At 45.1% G+C, this 15,909-nt stretch overlaps 1 protein-coding gene across 1 annotated transcript in view; it reads right to left on the bottom strand.

Moving 5' to 3' along the window:
- The window catches only part of MEGF10 (multiple EGF like domains 10), a 314,701-nt gene that overhangs the window by 63,038 nt on the left and 235,754 nt on the right, over positions 1-15,909 (bottom strand). The window contains exons 14-16 of the mRNA XM_068109104.2: positions 13,594-13,728; positions 7,355-7,483; positions 47-175 (exon numbers count right to left, since the gene is read on the bottom strand). Of these exons, the coding sequence (XP_067965205.2) occupies positions 47-175; positions 7,355-7,483; positions 13,594-13,728 (393 nt within the window). The remainder of the gene's footprint in view (positions 1-46; positions 176-7,354; positions 7,484-13,593; positions 13,729-15,909) is intronic.

Raw genomic sequence — 15,909 nt, 5'->3', positions numbered from 1 at the left:
AATTCATAGTAAAATTGGAATGTTGATGAGAGTAATGGAAACTCACGCTGGGTGCAGAACAGACCGGCCCAGCCTGCAGGACACTTGCATTCTCCATCATATGCGCTGCACGATGCCTTGTTCTTGCAGTTGCACGAGTGGATGCAATTCGAACCCCAGTGATCAGAAGGGCAGACTGAGGGAGACAGGTGTCAGGGAGCTGGATAAATGTCCAAGTTATTTTCGTTTTTAATCAAAGAGTTTTGTCCTGTTCTTAAAGTCTTAACACAAGCTCATTAAACGATACAATTCGTACGCCAGACACGTGATGGAGATAAATGCACATACCATGTACTGATGTAACCCTTTTTTATATAACCAATGCCAACTTAGTTTGTACACAATTCAGTTCCCGCTTACAAATACTAAGTCAATACATTTTCCTTTTGGGCCTTTTTACTCTTGGATGATTCAGGTACGACTAGAACGGCACTTAGTAGACAGCATAACTCCACCTGGTTGGCCATATCACTCAACGGTGAAGAATCACTTAAAAATTGAATAATTTTCATATCCAAATCCATATTCACATCTTCACCAAAATCGAATCCATTCTTGCTTGTCACACACACAACCGGGCTTGGCCCTATCTCCCAATGGTGAAGAATCACTTAAAAATTAAATAATTCTCATATCCAAATCCATATTCAGATCTTCACCAAAATCGAATCTATTTGTCCTCGTCAGACACACAACCGGTCCACCAAGTTTCGTCCAAATCCGTCAACAACGTTTTGAGATATCTCGCTATGCATCGCTTTTAGTCCTATCTCCCAATGGTAAAGAATGGAGAAGAATGGAGAAGGTGGATCAGACTCGGCAACGGTTGCTCGAGTGAGATGTGCATGGAAGAAGTTTCGGGAATTGAGTGGCGTGCTGATGATGAGGGGAGTGTCGTTGAAGCTGAAGGGAAAGGTGTATGCTGCATGTGTGAGAAGTGTTATGATTTATGGGAGCGAGACATGGGTAATGAATGTAGAGCAGCAACGAAGGTTGGAAAGGGTGGAAATGCGAATGGTTCGACGGATGTGCGGAGTATCGTTGAGAGAGAGGAAGACAAATGATGAATTGCGAAAGATGATGGGAATAGAGCCTGTGATTGATGCTGTGAAGAGGAACAGGTTGAGATGGTTTGGTCATGTGTTGAGGAAGGATGAAAGTGACTGGTTGAGAAGAGTGATGGAAATGAATGTAGAAGGAAGTACAAGACGGGGAAGACCGAGAAAGACTTGGCTAAAGATGGTGGAAGACGAAATGCGGGCAAGGGGGTTAACAAGGAGAGATGCAGAAAATAGGGCAAAATGGAGAAGATTGTCATGGGGACCGCAAGGCTAACCCCCGCTCTAGCAGGGAAAATGGCCTTTAAAATGCATGTTTTTTTTGTTGTTTCCCAATGGTAAAGAATCACTTAATTACTTAATTAAATAATTCTCATATCAAAATCCATATTCAGATCTTTACCAAAATCGAATCGATTCTTCCTTGTCAGACACACAACCGGTCCACCAAGTTTCGTCCAAATCCGTCCGTAACTGTTTGAGATATCCCGCAATGTATCGGTTTTGGCCCGATCTCCCAATGGTGAAGAATCACTTAAAAAATTAAATAATTCCCATATTCGAATCCATATTCAGATCTTCACCAAAATCAAATTTATTTGTCCTCGTCAGACACCCAACCGTTCCATAAAGTTTCGGCCAAATCCGTCGACAACTTTTTGAGATATCCCGCTATGTATCGTTTTTGGCCCGATCTCCCAATGGTGAAGAATCACTTTAAAATTCTAGTAGCCGGATCCGAATCCGGATCTTCACCAAAATCTAATCATTTCTTCCTCGTCACATACGCTACATCTCTGCCAAATTTCGTGCGAATCCGTCCACAACTTTTTGAGATATTTTGTTCACAAACAGACAGACAGAGAGGGGTGAAAACATCACCTCCATCCACCTTTGGTGGCGGAGGTAAAAATACGAGGAGCTACAATCAGGTGTATGTATGATTACAGTGAATCCTCTTGTTTTCCATTGCCTCATATTACAGGACAATAGACAAAGACAACTCATTCCAGCCAATTAACCAAGTCACCGCAGGCAGGCTGATTCATCAATGTGTGTGTCGTCCCTCAGAGGGACTTCAAACTGGACATCCTGTCTACCTGCATGAGTTGGTGGGCGTTAAAGATCAAACAGTCTTTCGTGGAGTTGAGTTGTCTCCGGCACTTTGAACAAATTGCAAATTCCTGCTTTAACCCAAAGGGGAGGGACACTGCATTAGTGCCACAGCTGCGCCCCAACAAATGATGCCACCTGCAACCATGTGTTGCATCCGAAAAAAAAAACAAATAAGAGGAATAAAGATTGGCTCAAGGAGAATCCGGTTACTTCAATAAACCCCGTGAAATGAGATGTTGCACAATCGAGATCCATCACAAAACCTCTTCGAACACAGGAATCAAGGATTTGATGTTTAGGGGGAGAGATTCATGCAAGGCACAGGTATGGCTTTACCTGTGCAAAGGATCATCTCACAATTTGAATGAATCGTTTTAGATTTACACCTCTTCACGCTTCCCCTTACGTTCCATCCATCTAGTTGAAGCCAACACTGTGAACCACGACTTGTTCAGCCAATTAATACGACATCAAATCAACCACGCCGCACATCTGATCATATATAACCCTCGCAGCACAGGCGACCATTCCACTTTATACTGTGCAATGTATATTTGAGGTGCCATATTGTATGCTGCAGTAAACCAAGATGGACGACCATGTCGTCCATCTTGGTAAAAAGGCGATATCAGAATTTCACTCTGAACGCTGCATACAAATCCACCAGGCACGGTATATACCCAAAATGAATGCATGGTGGGCGTGATAACAGCAGGAGGTCAAATCAATGTTGGAGGGTCGACTTGGCCCAATGCCTTGCTCAGTGAGACAAGACGCCAATTCCCATTAGTCTTCATTTCCAATTTTCACCATCCATGTGCCAAGCTACGGTGGATGGAGTCACAGATAGGACATGCACTTGTCCCCATGTTTGCTTGTATCTTCTGTTTTACTTTATGGTATTTTATCATTTTAACACGATTATCAATATACCAATTATTTTTCAAGTGTCCAGTTCACAACTCTACCAGCCACACCTCGATCCATCAATTTTAACGAACCTTTTACATGAGGGCCTTGTGAAATTCGAGATATACCACACCCACGATCTACTACAATGCCTGCTATACCACACCGACGATCCACTACACTACCTGATATACCACAGCCACGATCCACTACACTTCCCTTATCCACCCAATCAACAACTGCCACAAAAATTCAAAGTTGACAACTCGACCCATGCTAACTGCTTTTAATTAGTTTCAATTAGTTGATAATAAACCCATTCTGACTGCTTTTAATTAGTTTAAATTTGTTGATAAACCCATGCTGACTGCTCTTAATTAGTTTCAATTAGTTAATAAACCCATTCTGACTGCTTTTAATTAGATTAAATCCGTTAATAAACCCATTCTGACTCCTTTTAATTACATTAAATTAGTTAAGAAACCCATTCTGCCTTTTTTTTTTTGTATACAGAGTCGAGGCTCGTGAAAGAGCTAACATTTATCAAACAAACAAATCAAACAAACAAGCAAACAAAGTATATAAAAAGGGGAGCGGTCGACAAGATGGGGAGAGAAGGGGAGGAAGCACACAAACACAACATTTGAGAGCAGGGACATCGGGAGATGTGTGGGAGGGAGAGGGCCTGGGGGGAGGCAGGATAGGCATAAAACGCAAGGACACCAAGGACTTCCAGGAAAGAAGTCGGCACCTCAAAAAAGTGGATTTGGGGTGAAATTAGCGGGGGTAGAAAAGATCAGGGTTTTGGATTGGGGAAGATAAGAGATGGTGGTGAACAGCCGTTTTAAAGACCTGGTGGGAGGAGTGGGATTGAAGAGAGTGAGGGAGTTTGTTCCAGAGGCGGGAGAAAAGAGGAATGAAGGAGTGAAGGTAACTGCTTTTACTTTTAATTATTAGTAAAGTAACTGCTTTTAATTGGATTAAATTATTTAATAAACCCATTCTGACTGCTTTTAATTGGATTAAATTAGTTAATAAACCCATTCTGACTGCTTTTAATTCGATTAAATTAGTTAATAAACCCATTCTGACTGCTTTTAATTCGATTAAATTAGTTAATAAACCCATTCTGACTGCTTTTAATTCGATTAAATTAGTTAATAAACCCATTCTGACTGCTTTTAATTCGATTAAATTTGTTGATAAACCCATGCTGACTGCTTTTAATTAGTTTCAATTAGTTAATAAACCCATTCTGACTGCTTTTAATTAGATTAAATTATTTAATAAACCATTTCTGACTGCTTTTAATTAGATAAAATTAGTTAATAAACCCATTCTGACTGCTTTTAATTAGTTTCAATTAGTTAATAAACCCATTCTGACTATTTTAATCATATTAAACTAGTTAATAAACCCATGCTGACTGCTTTTAATTAGATAAAAAATAGTTAATAAGCCAATGCTGACTCCTTTTAATTAGATTAAATTAGTTAATAAACCTATTCTGACTGCTTTTAATTAGTTTAAATTAGTTAATAAACCCATTCTGACAGCTTTTAATTAGTTAATAAACCCATTCTAACTGCTTTGAATTAGATTCAATTAGTTGATAAACCCATTCTAACTGCTTTTAATTAGATTAAATTAGTTAATAAACCTATTCTGACTGCTTTTAATTAGTTTAAATTAGTTAATAAACCCATTCTGACAGCTTTTAATTAGTTAGTAAACCCATTCTAACTGCTTTTAATTAGTTTCAATTAGTTAATAAACCCATTCTGACTATTTTAATTATATTAAATTAGTTAATAAACCCATGCTGACTGCTTTTAATTAGATAAAAAATAGTTAATAAGTCCATGCTGACTCCTTTTAATTAGATTAAATTAGTTAATAAACCTATTCTGACTGCTTTTAATTAGTTTAAATTAGTTAATAAACCCATTCTGTCAGCTTTTAATTAGTTAATAAACCCATTCTACTGCTTTGAATTACATTCAATTAGTTGATAAACCCATTCTGACTGCTTTGAATTACTTTCAATTGGTCAATAAACACATGCTTTCTGCTTTTAATTAGTTAGTAAACACATGCTGACTGCTTTTAATTAGTTTAAATTAGTTAATATACCCGTGCTTTCTGCTCACCTCCTATTTTCCCCACCTGTGGAATCAACTTCCACACTCTCTTCAGTCTCACCCTTCCCACCAGGTCTTCAAGATGGGTATTCACCACCATCTCATGTCATCCTGGCCCCCAAATCCTCCTCTTTCCAACTTTCCTTTATTTTTTTTCTTATAAGAGTTTGTAGCTGTAACTGTCCATCTTATTCATCTTGTGCATCCTCTCCTTCTCCTCATTTTTTCCCAGATCCCCTTATTTGTCAAAGTCTCCCTCTATTTTATCCTTCACCTTGCTGTTGGTGTTTTCCAGCCTCTCTTTCTATTGTTCCTTTTGTTCTGGTACGTCCTGATCGTTCTATGTTCTGGCTCCTCCATGAGCCTCGACTATGTATACAAAACAAGAATGACTGCACTGTGGTCATAACCTGCACAAAATCCGGTAACGGGTCGATTGGGAAACTCGCATTTAATGCGCTATAAAAAAAAATTCACTCAACACCTCTCATCCATATCACCTCCCCACAGTTAGACCAGAATGGGCTGATTCATCATACAGCCACGGATTGCTTAACCCCAATAACGGGGCCGTTCACAAATTATGTAATGATTTTTTTTTAGGAATTTGGTAACGTATCACTTGCTTGCTGATGGGCTTGATTGTTCTTGCTTGGTGTTGTTCTTCTTGTTCTTGTTCTTGCTTGGTGTTGTTCTTGCTGTTCTTGTTCTTGCTTGATGCTGGATTGTTCTTGGTTCAGATGGGCTTGCTTGATAACGTATTACTACGACGCACCATGTGTTCTGATGGGCTTGATTAAACCTTATGACATATAATTATATTTTTCAGGGTCCCTTATCGTGAAGAACACTCGATCTAAACAAAGCCAATGGAAATCTGACGCAAGAAAGCCGGCCAGTGTATAATCAGCAAAGGCCTACAGGCCTAATGTGTTAGGCCCATCAGAAAACCAAGATGGTGGCCATATAATTTTGTCTTGGTGTTATAGTGGGTGGATTCAAGCGACAGATATGGGTGTGGTCCGGCAGTTGTCTAACCAATGGGTGATCATTTCAAAAATTGACCCACACCAAGAACCCCCAACAACAATAACAGTAATAACAGTAACAACAATAACAACAACAATAACAGTAAATGTTAAGGCAGTCAGAGTGTGTGTGTGTGTGTGTGTGTGTGTGTGTGTGTGTGTGTGTGTGTGTGTGTGTGTGTGTGTGTGTGTGTGTGTGTGTGGTGTGTGTGTGTGTGTGTGTATACATATGCTGAATTTATATTTGAAGGTTGCTTTCCCAAAGCATGACATAAGAAGGAAAAAGAAGAAAAGGAAATAACAATGAGAAGGAAGAAGAATACAAAGTGTATTGTGAATGTGTTTTTGCACCTTTTCAACAATCAAGTTTGAACCATAAATTCATGTGTCAATGATATTATTTTAAGTTAACCTCCTCATCCCCAACATACCCAATGCCCATGCTTCCTGATTGTATATCAGAAACAAAGTATCCTCTCAATTGAGGTTACCAGCTGGCGCAAGAGACCAGATGTCGGCCCATCAAGAAATCTCATTTGGCCGTTCAGGGTGAGTGCCTTATTTGCGGGCACATGTTATAAGAACCGCCGGGTGATATCTTGCGGAGATTCCCCGTAATGAGTGCCTCTCATTAGCGCCTCGTACAAAGTGACTGTTACTGCTGTGAAGGAAATGGCAAACTACAGACGACAGTGCATTCCTTGCCCTGAGACTGCTTTGGGAGCTCTGACTGCCCGAACAGAGTATGTGGACTCAACTCTCCGTCGTGATCCCAACAGGAGGTTCGGTGCTGTCAAAGCAGCTCTCACGACTATGATTGCACTAGGTGCTTTGCCTTTGCCTTGCCAGCGGAAGTCATGGCAGGAATTTGTAATTTGGCCAGGGTACCGGCAGTAACTGACCTCATGTTCGCAAAAAGACCATGGATTCTTTGGCGTCCACAAACTAATGCTAGTCGGCTAGACAACCGGGAATCAAACGTGTACCAGACAGGTAAAAGGTATAAGCACGCCACCTCTGCGCCATAAATACAAGACTCGATAGGTAATTGCAAACCGCTTACCCTGAGAGCAGTCTGCGCCGATCCAGCCCGGATAGCACTGGCAGGAACCATCGATCGGGTTGCAAGTGGAGTTGCTGGTGCAGGAGCACACGCTGGAACAGTCCTTCCCGTACCATCTTTTGGGACACACTGCGGAGCACAAGGCGGACATTGAACAGTGACTTTTTTCGCAAAAGGGAGGCAGGGGAGAGAAGTTTGGCGGAAGGGTGGAGAAAAGACAGAAACTTGGGATGAGCAAGGAAAGTAAAGGTAAAAGAAGGAAAGTAAGGGGAGCATGAGCATGTGAAGTGAGGAGGGCTGGAAAATCTGGAGTCCCTGTATGTTACAGATTTGCGACATGACGAGTCAAGAAATTTCTCGTCACGTGGACCGTCGGCACCATTTTGTTTCCATTCATCGTGCATCGGTTGGTTCCACTCCACCATTTTGTTTCCATTCACCGTGCATCGGTTGGTTCCATTCCACCATTTTGTTTCCATTCACCGTGCATCGGTTGGTTCCACTCCACCATTTTGTTTCCATTCACCGTGCATCGGTTGGTTCCACTCCACCATTTTGTTTCCATTCACCGTGCATCGGTTGGTTCCATTCCACCATTTTGTTTCCATTCACCGTGCATCGGTTGGTTCCATTCTTACAAAATGATGAGATGCTGTTGTTGCACTAATCGGTCAGAAAATGGATTCAAAATGCACAGATTCCCAACAAATGCCGAAAGAAAGAAATTGTGGGAGAACAGAGTGAGGCGACTGGGATGGAAACCGACTTTGTCGTCATTTCTGTGCCAGGTAATGCGTAGTCCCTTGATTGCATTTATGTGTGGTGTTTTGTTGGTGTTGTCATTTCGAACTTGATCGCAAAGGTTTTTGTCTGCCTTGAGATTTTAATCCGGTACTAAAGAATACTAGGGAAGGATAGATAGACATCCTACCATCCCAGTGCTTCACAGGCAGGGTCATGTGCCGCCATCCCTCAGACGATCGTTAAGCCGGGTATCGCGTCTGCTATCATTACTTGGTGGATGTTAAAGATCCAGCGGTGTCCTTCGCCAAGAGTAGGCGAGTTATCACCAGCATCCTTGCCAAATTACAACTTCCTGCCATGACTAACTGCTGGGAAGGCAATGGCAAACCTCACTCAGTAACACCCTCGTCACGCAGACGAGGACCTGACTTCAGGTAGAGCACACACAATGTAATCTTCTCAAGCTCTTTCGCTTTTTTTCATTCACAATTGTTATCTTTTCGAATCCCCATTATCTCCAGTCATCCATTATCTCCAGTTATCTCCAGTTCTTGATGGTGTGCACATCTGGTGTGAATGGTATATGCCTCCATTTCTGTCTTTCACTTTCCTTCTTCCACTTCCTTTAAATTTATCCATTCTGTCACTATCTGTGTGTTCTTCTACTCACTCGCTCTGTACACCTCAAACTAGGCATCACATCGGTCTATCGTTCCGGGGACGACTCAGTGCTCACATCAGTAACTCACATCAGTGTGAACCTTTACTTTCACATTGCCCTTCATTTTGCCACCCTTTCTGCAATATTTTTAAGGTTAAACCAATCCTCCCTGATTGTATGCTTATTCCGACACGTCGAAAGAACGAAAAAAAAAATCATTACTTATTATAATTTCCCTATTGGGCACAGAGAAAGACATGAGAAAATGGGCTTAATGAGAAAATGGACACATTACGCTTCACGCACAATGGGAACAGGTTTGTTATGCCGCGCTCGATGGAAACAAAATGGCTTCCAATTGAAAGTTGTTGCGACTCCATATATATATGTATATCTATAGGGACTCCAATCAAATCCTCTGCCATTATGCGTCCGTAAGTTGATGATGGCCCCGAAGGTGACCATTTCCGCTGACGACGCTTTTGAATGCTTCACTTTGTGAGAAAGCTTGGCTTTCCCTCACACTGTTTCTTTTTCACTTTGGTATTTTTGTATACAAGATCGAGGCTCATGTAAGAGCTAACATTGATCACAAAAAGGCAAACTGACACATAAAACATAAAACATATGATAAAGGGAGTGGGAGAACAAGATGGAGATCAGGGACATCGGGAGATCTGTGGGGGAGGGAGAGGGCTTGGGGGGAGGAGGCATGGGAAGGGGGGGGGGGGGGGGAGAGGTGGGAAATTTTAATTAATTAAAATTATTTATTTTCAATAATTGAAGAACTTATTTCTTTTTATTTTAATAATTTAATAAGAACTTATTTAACTTTATTAAGTTGAAGGTAATTTTCCCAGAAATCGATTAATGTAAGTTATTGAGGAAGCCTTCTTTGTCACTTCACTGTCCTGTGCCATGTTGTCCTATCCCCTGTGCCATGTTGTCCTGTCCCCTGTGCCATGTTGTCCTATCCCCGGTGCCATGTTGTCCTATCCCCTGTGCCATGTTGTCCTATCCCCTGTGCCATGTTGTCCTATCCCCTGTGCCATGTTGTCCTATCCCCTGTGCCATGTTGTCCTATCCCCTGTGCCATGTTGTCCTATCCCCTGTGCCATGTTGTCCTATCCCCTGTGCCATGTTGTCCTATCCCCTGTGCCATGTTGTCCTATCCCCTGTGCCATGTTGTCCTATCCCCTGTCCCCTGTTGTCCTGTCCCCTGTGCCATGTTGTCCTATCCCCTGTACCATGTTGTCCTATCCCCTGTGCCATGTTGTCCTATCCCCTGTGCCATGTTGTCCTGTCCCCTGTGCCATGTTGTCCTGTCCCCTGTGCCATGTTGTCCTGTCCCCTGTGCCATGTTGTCCTGTCCCCTGTGCCATGTTGTCCTGTCCCCTGTGCCATGTTGTCCTATCCCCTGTGCCATGTTGTCCTATCCCCTGTGCCATGTTGTCCTATCCCCTGTGCCATGTTGTCCTATCCCCTGTGCCATGTTGTCCTATCCCCTGTGCCATGTTGTCCTATCCCCTGTGCCATGTTGTCCTATCCCCTGTGCCATGTTGTCCTGTCCCCTGTGCCATGTTGTCCTGTCCCCTGTGCCATGTTGTCCTGTCCCCTGTGCCATGTTGTCCTGTCCCCTGTGCCATGTTGTCCTGTCCCCTGTGCCATGTTGTCCTGTCCCCTGTGCCATGTTGTCCTGTCCCCTGTGCCATGTTGTCCTGTCCCCTGTGCCATGTTGTCCTGTCCCCTGTGCCATGTTGTCCTGTCCCCTGTGCCATGTTGTCCTGTCCCCTGTGCCATGTTGTCCTATCCCCTGTGCCATGTTGTCCTGTCCCCTGTGCAATGTTGTCCTATCCCCTGTGCCATGTTGTCCTGTCCCCTGTGCCATGTTGTCCTATCCCCTGTGCCATGTTGTCCTATCCCCTGTGCCATGTTGTCCTATCCCCTGTGCCATGTTGTCCTATCCCCTGTGCCATGTTGTCCTATCCCCTGTGCCATGTTGTCCTATCCCCTGTGCCATGTTGTCCTATCCCCTGTGCCATGTTGTCCTATCCCCTGTGCCATGTTGTCCTATCCCCTGTGCCATGTTGTCCTATCCCCTGTGCCATGTTGTCCTATCCCCTGTGCCATGTTGTCCTATCCCCTGTGCCATGTTGTCCTATCCCCTGTGCCATGTTGTCCTATCCCCTGTGCCATGTTGTCCTATCCCCTGTGCCATGTTGTCCTATCCCCTGTGCCATGTTGTCCTATCCCCTGTGCCATGTTGTCCTGTCCCCTGTGCCATGTTGTCCTATCCCCTGTGCCATGTTGTCCTATCCCCTGTGCCATGTTGTCCTATCCCCTGTGCCATGTTGTCCTATCCCCTGTGCCATGTTGTCCTATCCCCTGTGCCATGTTGTCCTGTCCCCTGTGCCATGTTGTCCTGTCCCCTGTGCCATGTTGTCCTGTCCCCTGTGCCATGTTGTCCTGTCCCCTGTGCCATGTTGTCCTGTCCCCTGTGCCATGTTGTCCTGTCCCCTGTGCCATGTTGTCCTATCCCCTGTGCCATGTTGTCCTATCCCCTGTGCCATGTTGTCCTATCCCCTGTGCCATGTTGTCCTATCCCCTGTGCCATGTTGTCCTATCCCCTGTGCCATGTTGTCCTGTCCCCTGTGCCATGTTGTCCTGTCCCCTGTGCCATGTTGTCCTGTCCCCTGTGCCATGTTGTCCTGTCCCCTGTGCCATGTTGTCCTATCCCCTGTGCCATGTTGTCCTGTCCCCTGTGCAATGTTGTCCTATCCCCTGTGCCATGTTGTCCTGTCCCCTGTGCCATGTTGTCCTATCCCCTGTGCCATGTTGTCCTATCCCCTGTGCCATGTTGTCCTATCCCCTGTGCCATGTTGTCCTATCCCCTGTGCCATGTTGTCCTATCCCCTGTGCCATGTTGTCCTATCCCCTGTGCCATGTTGTCCTATCCCCTGTGCCATGTTGTCCTATCCCCTGTGCCATGTTGTCCTATCCCCTGTGCCATGTTGTCCTATCCCCTGTGCCATGTTGTCCTATCCCCTGTGCCATGTTGTCCTATCCCCTGTGCCATGTTGTCCTATCCCCTGTGCCATGTTGTCCTATCCCCTGTGCCATGTTGTCCTATCCCCTGTGCCATGTTGTCCTATCCCCTGTGCCATGTTGTCCTGTCCCCTGTGCCATGTTGTCCTATCCCCTGTGCCATGTTGTCCTATCCCCTGTGCCATGTTGTCCTATCCCCTGTGCCATGTTGTCCTATCCCCTGTGCCATGTTGTCCTATCCCCTGTGCCATGTTGTCCTATCCCCTGTGCCATGTTGTCCTGTCCCCTGTGCCATGTTGTCCTGTCCCCTGTGCCATGTTGTCCTGTCCCCTGTGCCATGTTGTCCTGTCCCCTGTGCCATGTTGTCCTGTCCCCTGTGCCATGTTGTCCTGTCCCCTGTGCCATGTTGTCCTATCCCCTGTGCCATGTTGTCCTATCCCCTGTGCCATGTTGTCCTATCCCCTGTGCCATGTTGTCCTATCCCCTGTGCCATGTTGTCCTATCCCCTGTGCCATGTTGTCCTATCCCCTGTGCCATGTTGTCCTATCCCCTGTGCCATGTTGTCCTATCCCCTGTGCCATGTTGTCCTATCCCCTGTGCCATGTTGTCCTATCCCCTGTGCCATGTTGTCCTATCCCCTGTGCCATGTTGTCCTATCCCCTGTGCCATGTTGTCCTATCCCCTGTGCCATGTTGTCCTATCCCCTGTGCCATGTTGTCCTATCCCCTGTGCCATGTTGTCCTATCCCCTGTGCCATGTTGTCCTATCCCCTGTGCCATGTTGTCCTATCCCCTGTGCCATGTTGTCCTATCCCCTGTGCCATGTTGTCCTATCCCCTGTGCCATGTTGTCCTATCCCCTGTGCCATGTTGTCCTATCCCCTGTGCCATGTTGTCCTATCCCCTGTGCCATGTTGTCCTATCCCCTGTGCCATGTTGTCCTATCCCCTGTGCCATGTTGTCCTATCCCCTGTGCCATGTTGTCCTATCCCCTGTGCCATGTTGTCCTATCCCCTGTGCCATGTTGTCCTGTCCCCTGTGCCATGTTGTCCTGTCCCCTGTGCCATGTTGTCCTATCCCCTGTGCCATGTTGTCCTATCCCCTGTGCCATGTTGTCCTGTCCCCTGTGCCATGTTGTCCTATCCCCTGTGCCATGTTGTCCTATCCCCTGTGCCATGTTGTCCTATCCCCTGTGCCATGTTGTCCTATCCCCTGTGCCATGTTGTCCTATCCCCTGTGCCATGTTGTCCTGTCCCCTGTGCCATGTTGTCCTGTCCCCTGTGCCATGTTGTCCTATCCCCTGTGCCATGTTGTCCTGTCCCCTGTGCCATGTTGTCCTATCCCCTGTGCCATGTTGTCCTATCCCCTGTGCCATGTTGTCCTATCCCCTGTGCCATGTTGTCCTGTCCCCTGTGCCATGTTGTCCTATCCCCTGTGCCATGTTGTCCTATCCCCTGTGCCATGTTGTCCTATCCCCTGTGCCATGTTGTCCTATCCCCCGTGCCATGTTGTCCTGCCCCCTGTGTTTCACTGTGCACGACGGGCCCATCATTTATTGTGTTCATCCAGCCACCCTCCCTCACCCTTCCCCTTTCTCCATCATATTGGTTATTTTTCTCTCTCATCTCTCTTGCTGTACACAGCAGGAGTCTGGATGGCACGGTTAATTACTCTGCAGTGCGAAGAGTACAGGTGACCGAGTCATAATCCAATACTAAAGGTGATGTGCAGTCTTATCTCTTAATAGGGCATGTGGTCATACTCTGAGGGTGGTGCACGACCTTTACTTACCCTGGTTGCAAAGTGGACCGGTGAATCCTGCCAGGCAGTCGCACTGGCCCGTCACATGGTGGCAAGGCCCTCTGCTGTGCACACATTGTGGGCAGGCTTGAGCACAGCGAGAGCCGTAGAAACCGGACAGACACCCTGCGAGGGGTGCAAGACTGGGGTCAAAGTTGACTGACCATCAGGTAAATAACCTTAAAAACCGATACAACTCGTCACAGCAAAAAAGAAAAGACATGTTCACCTTTACATACCCTTAAAATAACTTCTGATGAGACATAGAGATTCCCATCAGATCTTATGAGAAATCACACATTTCTGTAAATAAATCAATAACATCAATAAGAATTTAAAGAAAAAAACAAAACAAATTTATGATTAACTAATTTTACCTGATTGCTCTTAAGTTAAAAAGGTAGCTTTACCTCCATCGTACATATACACGGGGGGTTCTAGATCGAGGTGGAACTATTATTCTTGATTATCAAGAGGTACAGGGATGTTGATGAAACTTTACATATTTCAGCAGAATAGACCGATACGACCAGGGGTAAAGCGTAAAGGTAGAGGGTAAAGAGGGTAAAGTAAAGTAAACCTTGTAAAGGTAAAGGATAAAGAAGGGTTTAGCTTGAGGGTAAAGAAGAGGAGAGTTATGACCACATGAAGGCAAGGGTCTTTCACTCAGAGTAGTTACCTCAACCCCCGAAGGTGGACAGAAGTTATGTTTCTACCCCTGCTTGTCTGTCTGTCTATCTACTTGTGTATGAGCAGGATGTCTCAAAGCATTAGGATGGATTCGCATGACATTTGGTGGGCGGGTTGGGTGTGTGACAAGGAAGAGTCGATTCGATTTTGGTTCAGGTCCGGACGCACATCCGGCCTATCAATGGGATACAAAACGATAAACTCATCCCCATCATCATCATCACCATCTCATCGTTTCCCCCATCATCTCTTGTCACCCCCATCTCTTATCTTCCCCCATCCAAAACCTTGATATTTTCTACCCCCGTTAATTCACCCCAGATCCACTTTTTTGAAATTCCGACTTCTTTCCTGGAAGTCCTAGCAGTGTCCGTGTTTTTTATACCTCTCCCACCTTCCCCCCTTCCCATGCCCCACCCCCCAAGCCCTCTACCTCCCACAGATCTCCCGATGTCCCTGCTCTCAAATGTTGTACTTGTGTGCTTCCCTCTCTCTCCCCATCTTGTCTCCCGCTCCCTTTATTACATGTTTTATGTGTCAGTTTGTCTTTTTGTGATCAATGTTAGCTCTTACGCGAGCCTCGATCTTGTATACAAAATAGATACAGGTACCTTTCGACAATGGGGACAGAGGGGTACATGGACATTGTCATGGGCATGATCCTATGTTACTGACTTCCGACATTGAACTCCCTTGTAGTTCTCAAGGTATTCCCTCGCTGCGCTACACGGAATTGTCCCATTAATGTGGTTGCGCTTCGATGTCGTTTACATAGAAATCTTAGGGATGGATACACAGCCATTTCAGGCCATGTGCTCGACATCATCATTAATAAACCTAATGTCAACCAAATGTCCTTTTATCATTCCAAAGAGATAGAAATCGCAAGGTGACAAGCCTGGACTGTATGACGGATTATTCTTTATTTGTATACATGCACATCGAGTGAGATGTGCATGGAAGAAGTTTCGGGAACTGAGTGGCGTGCTGATGAGGAGGAGGGTGTCGCTGAAGCTGAAGGGAAAGGTGTATGCTGCATGTGTGAGAAGTGTTATGATTTATGGGAGCGAGACATGGGTAATGAATGTAGAGCAGCAACGAAGGCTGGAAAGGGTGGAAATGCGAATGGTTCGATGGATGTGCGGAGTATTGTTGAGAGAGAGGAAGACAAATGATGAATTGCGAAAGATGATGGGAATATTGCCTGTGATTGATGCTGTGAAGAGGAACAGGTTGAGATGGTTTGGTCATGTATTGAGGAAGGATGAAAGTGACTGGTTGAGAAGAGTGATGGAAGTTAATGTAGAAGGAAGCAGAGGACGGGGAAGACCGAGAAAGACTTGGCTAAAGATGGTGGAAGAAGAAATGCGGGCAAGGGGGTTAACAAGGGGAGATGCAGAAAATAGGGCAAAATGGAGAAGATTGTCATGGGGACCGCAAGGCTAACCCCCGCTCTAGCAGGGAACATGGCCTTAAAATGCATGTTGTTGTATACAAGGTCAATGCTCGTGGAAGAGCTAAAACACAACAGCTGAGGATGTAACAGAACAAAAGCACAAGTATAAAGAGGGGGGAAACAGCAACAGCAGGGATGAAGGACAAAATAGAGTGAGACTT

Source organism: Myxine glutinosa, chromosome 2, assembly GCF_964187855.1.
Source record: "Myxine glutinosa chromosome 2, kmMyxGlut1.1, whole genome shotgun sequence".
Taxonomy (NCBI): domain Eukaryota; kingdom Metazoa; phylum Chordata; class Myxini; order Myxiniformes; family Myxinidae; genus Myxine; species Myxine glutinosa.
Note: the sequence above shows the minus strand (reverse complement) of the source record. Positions and strands in the feature narration are given on the sequence as shown.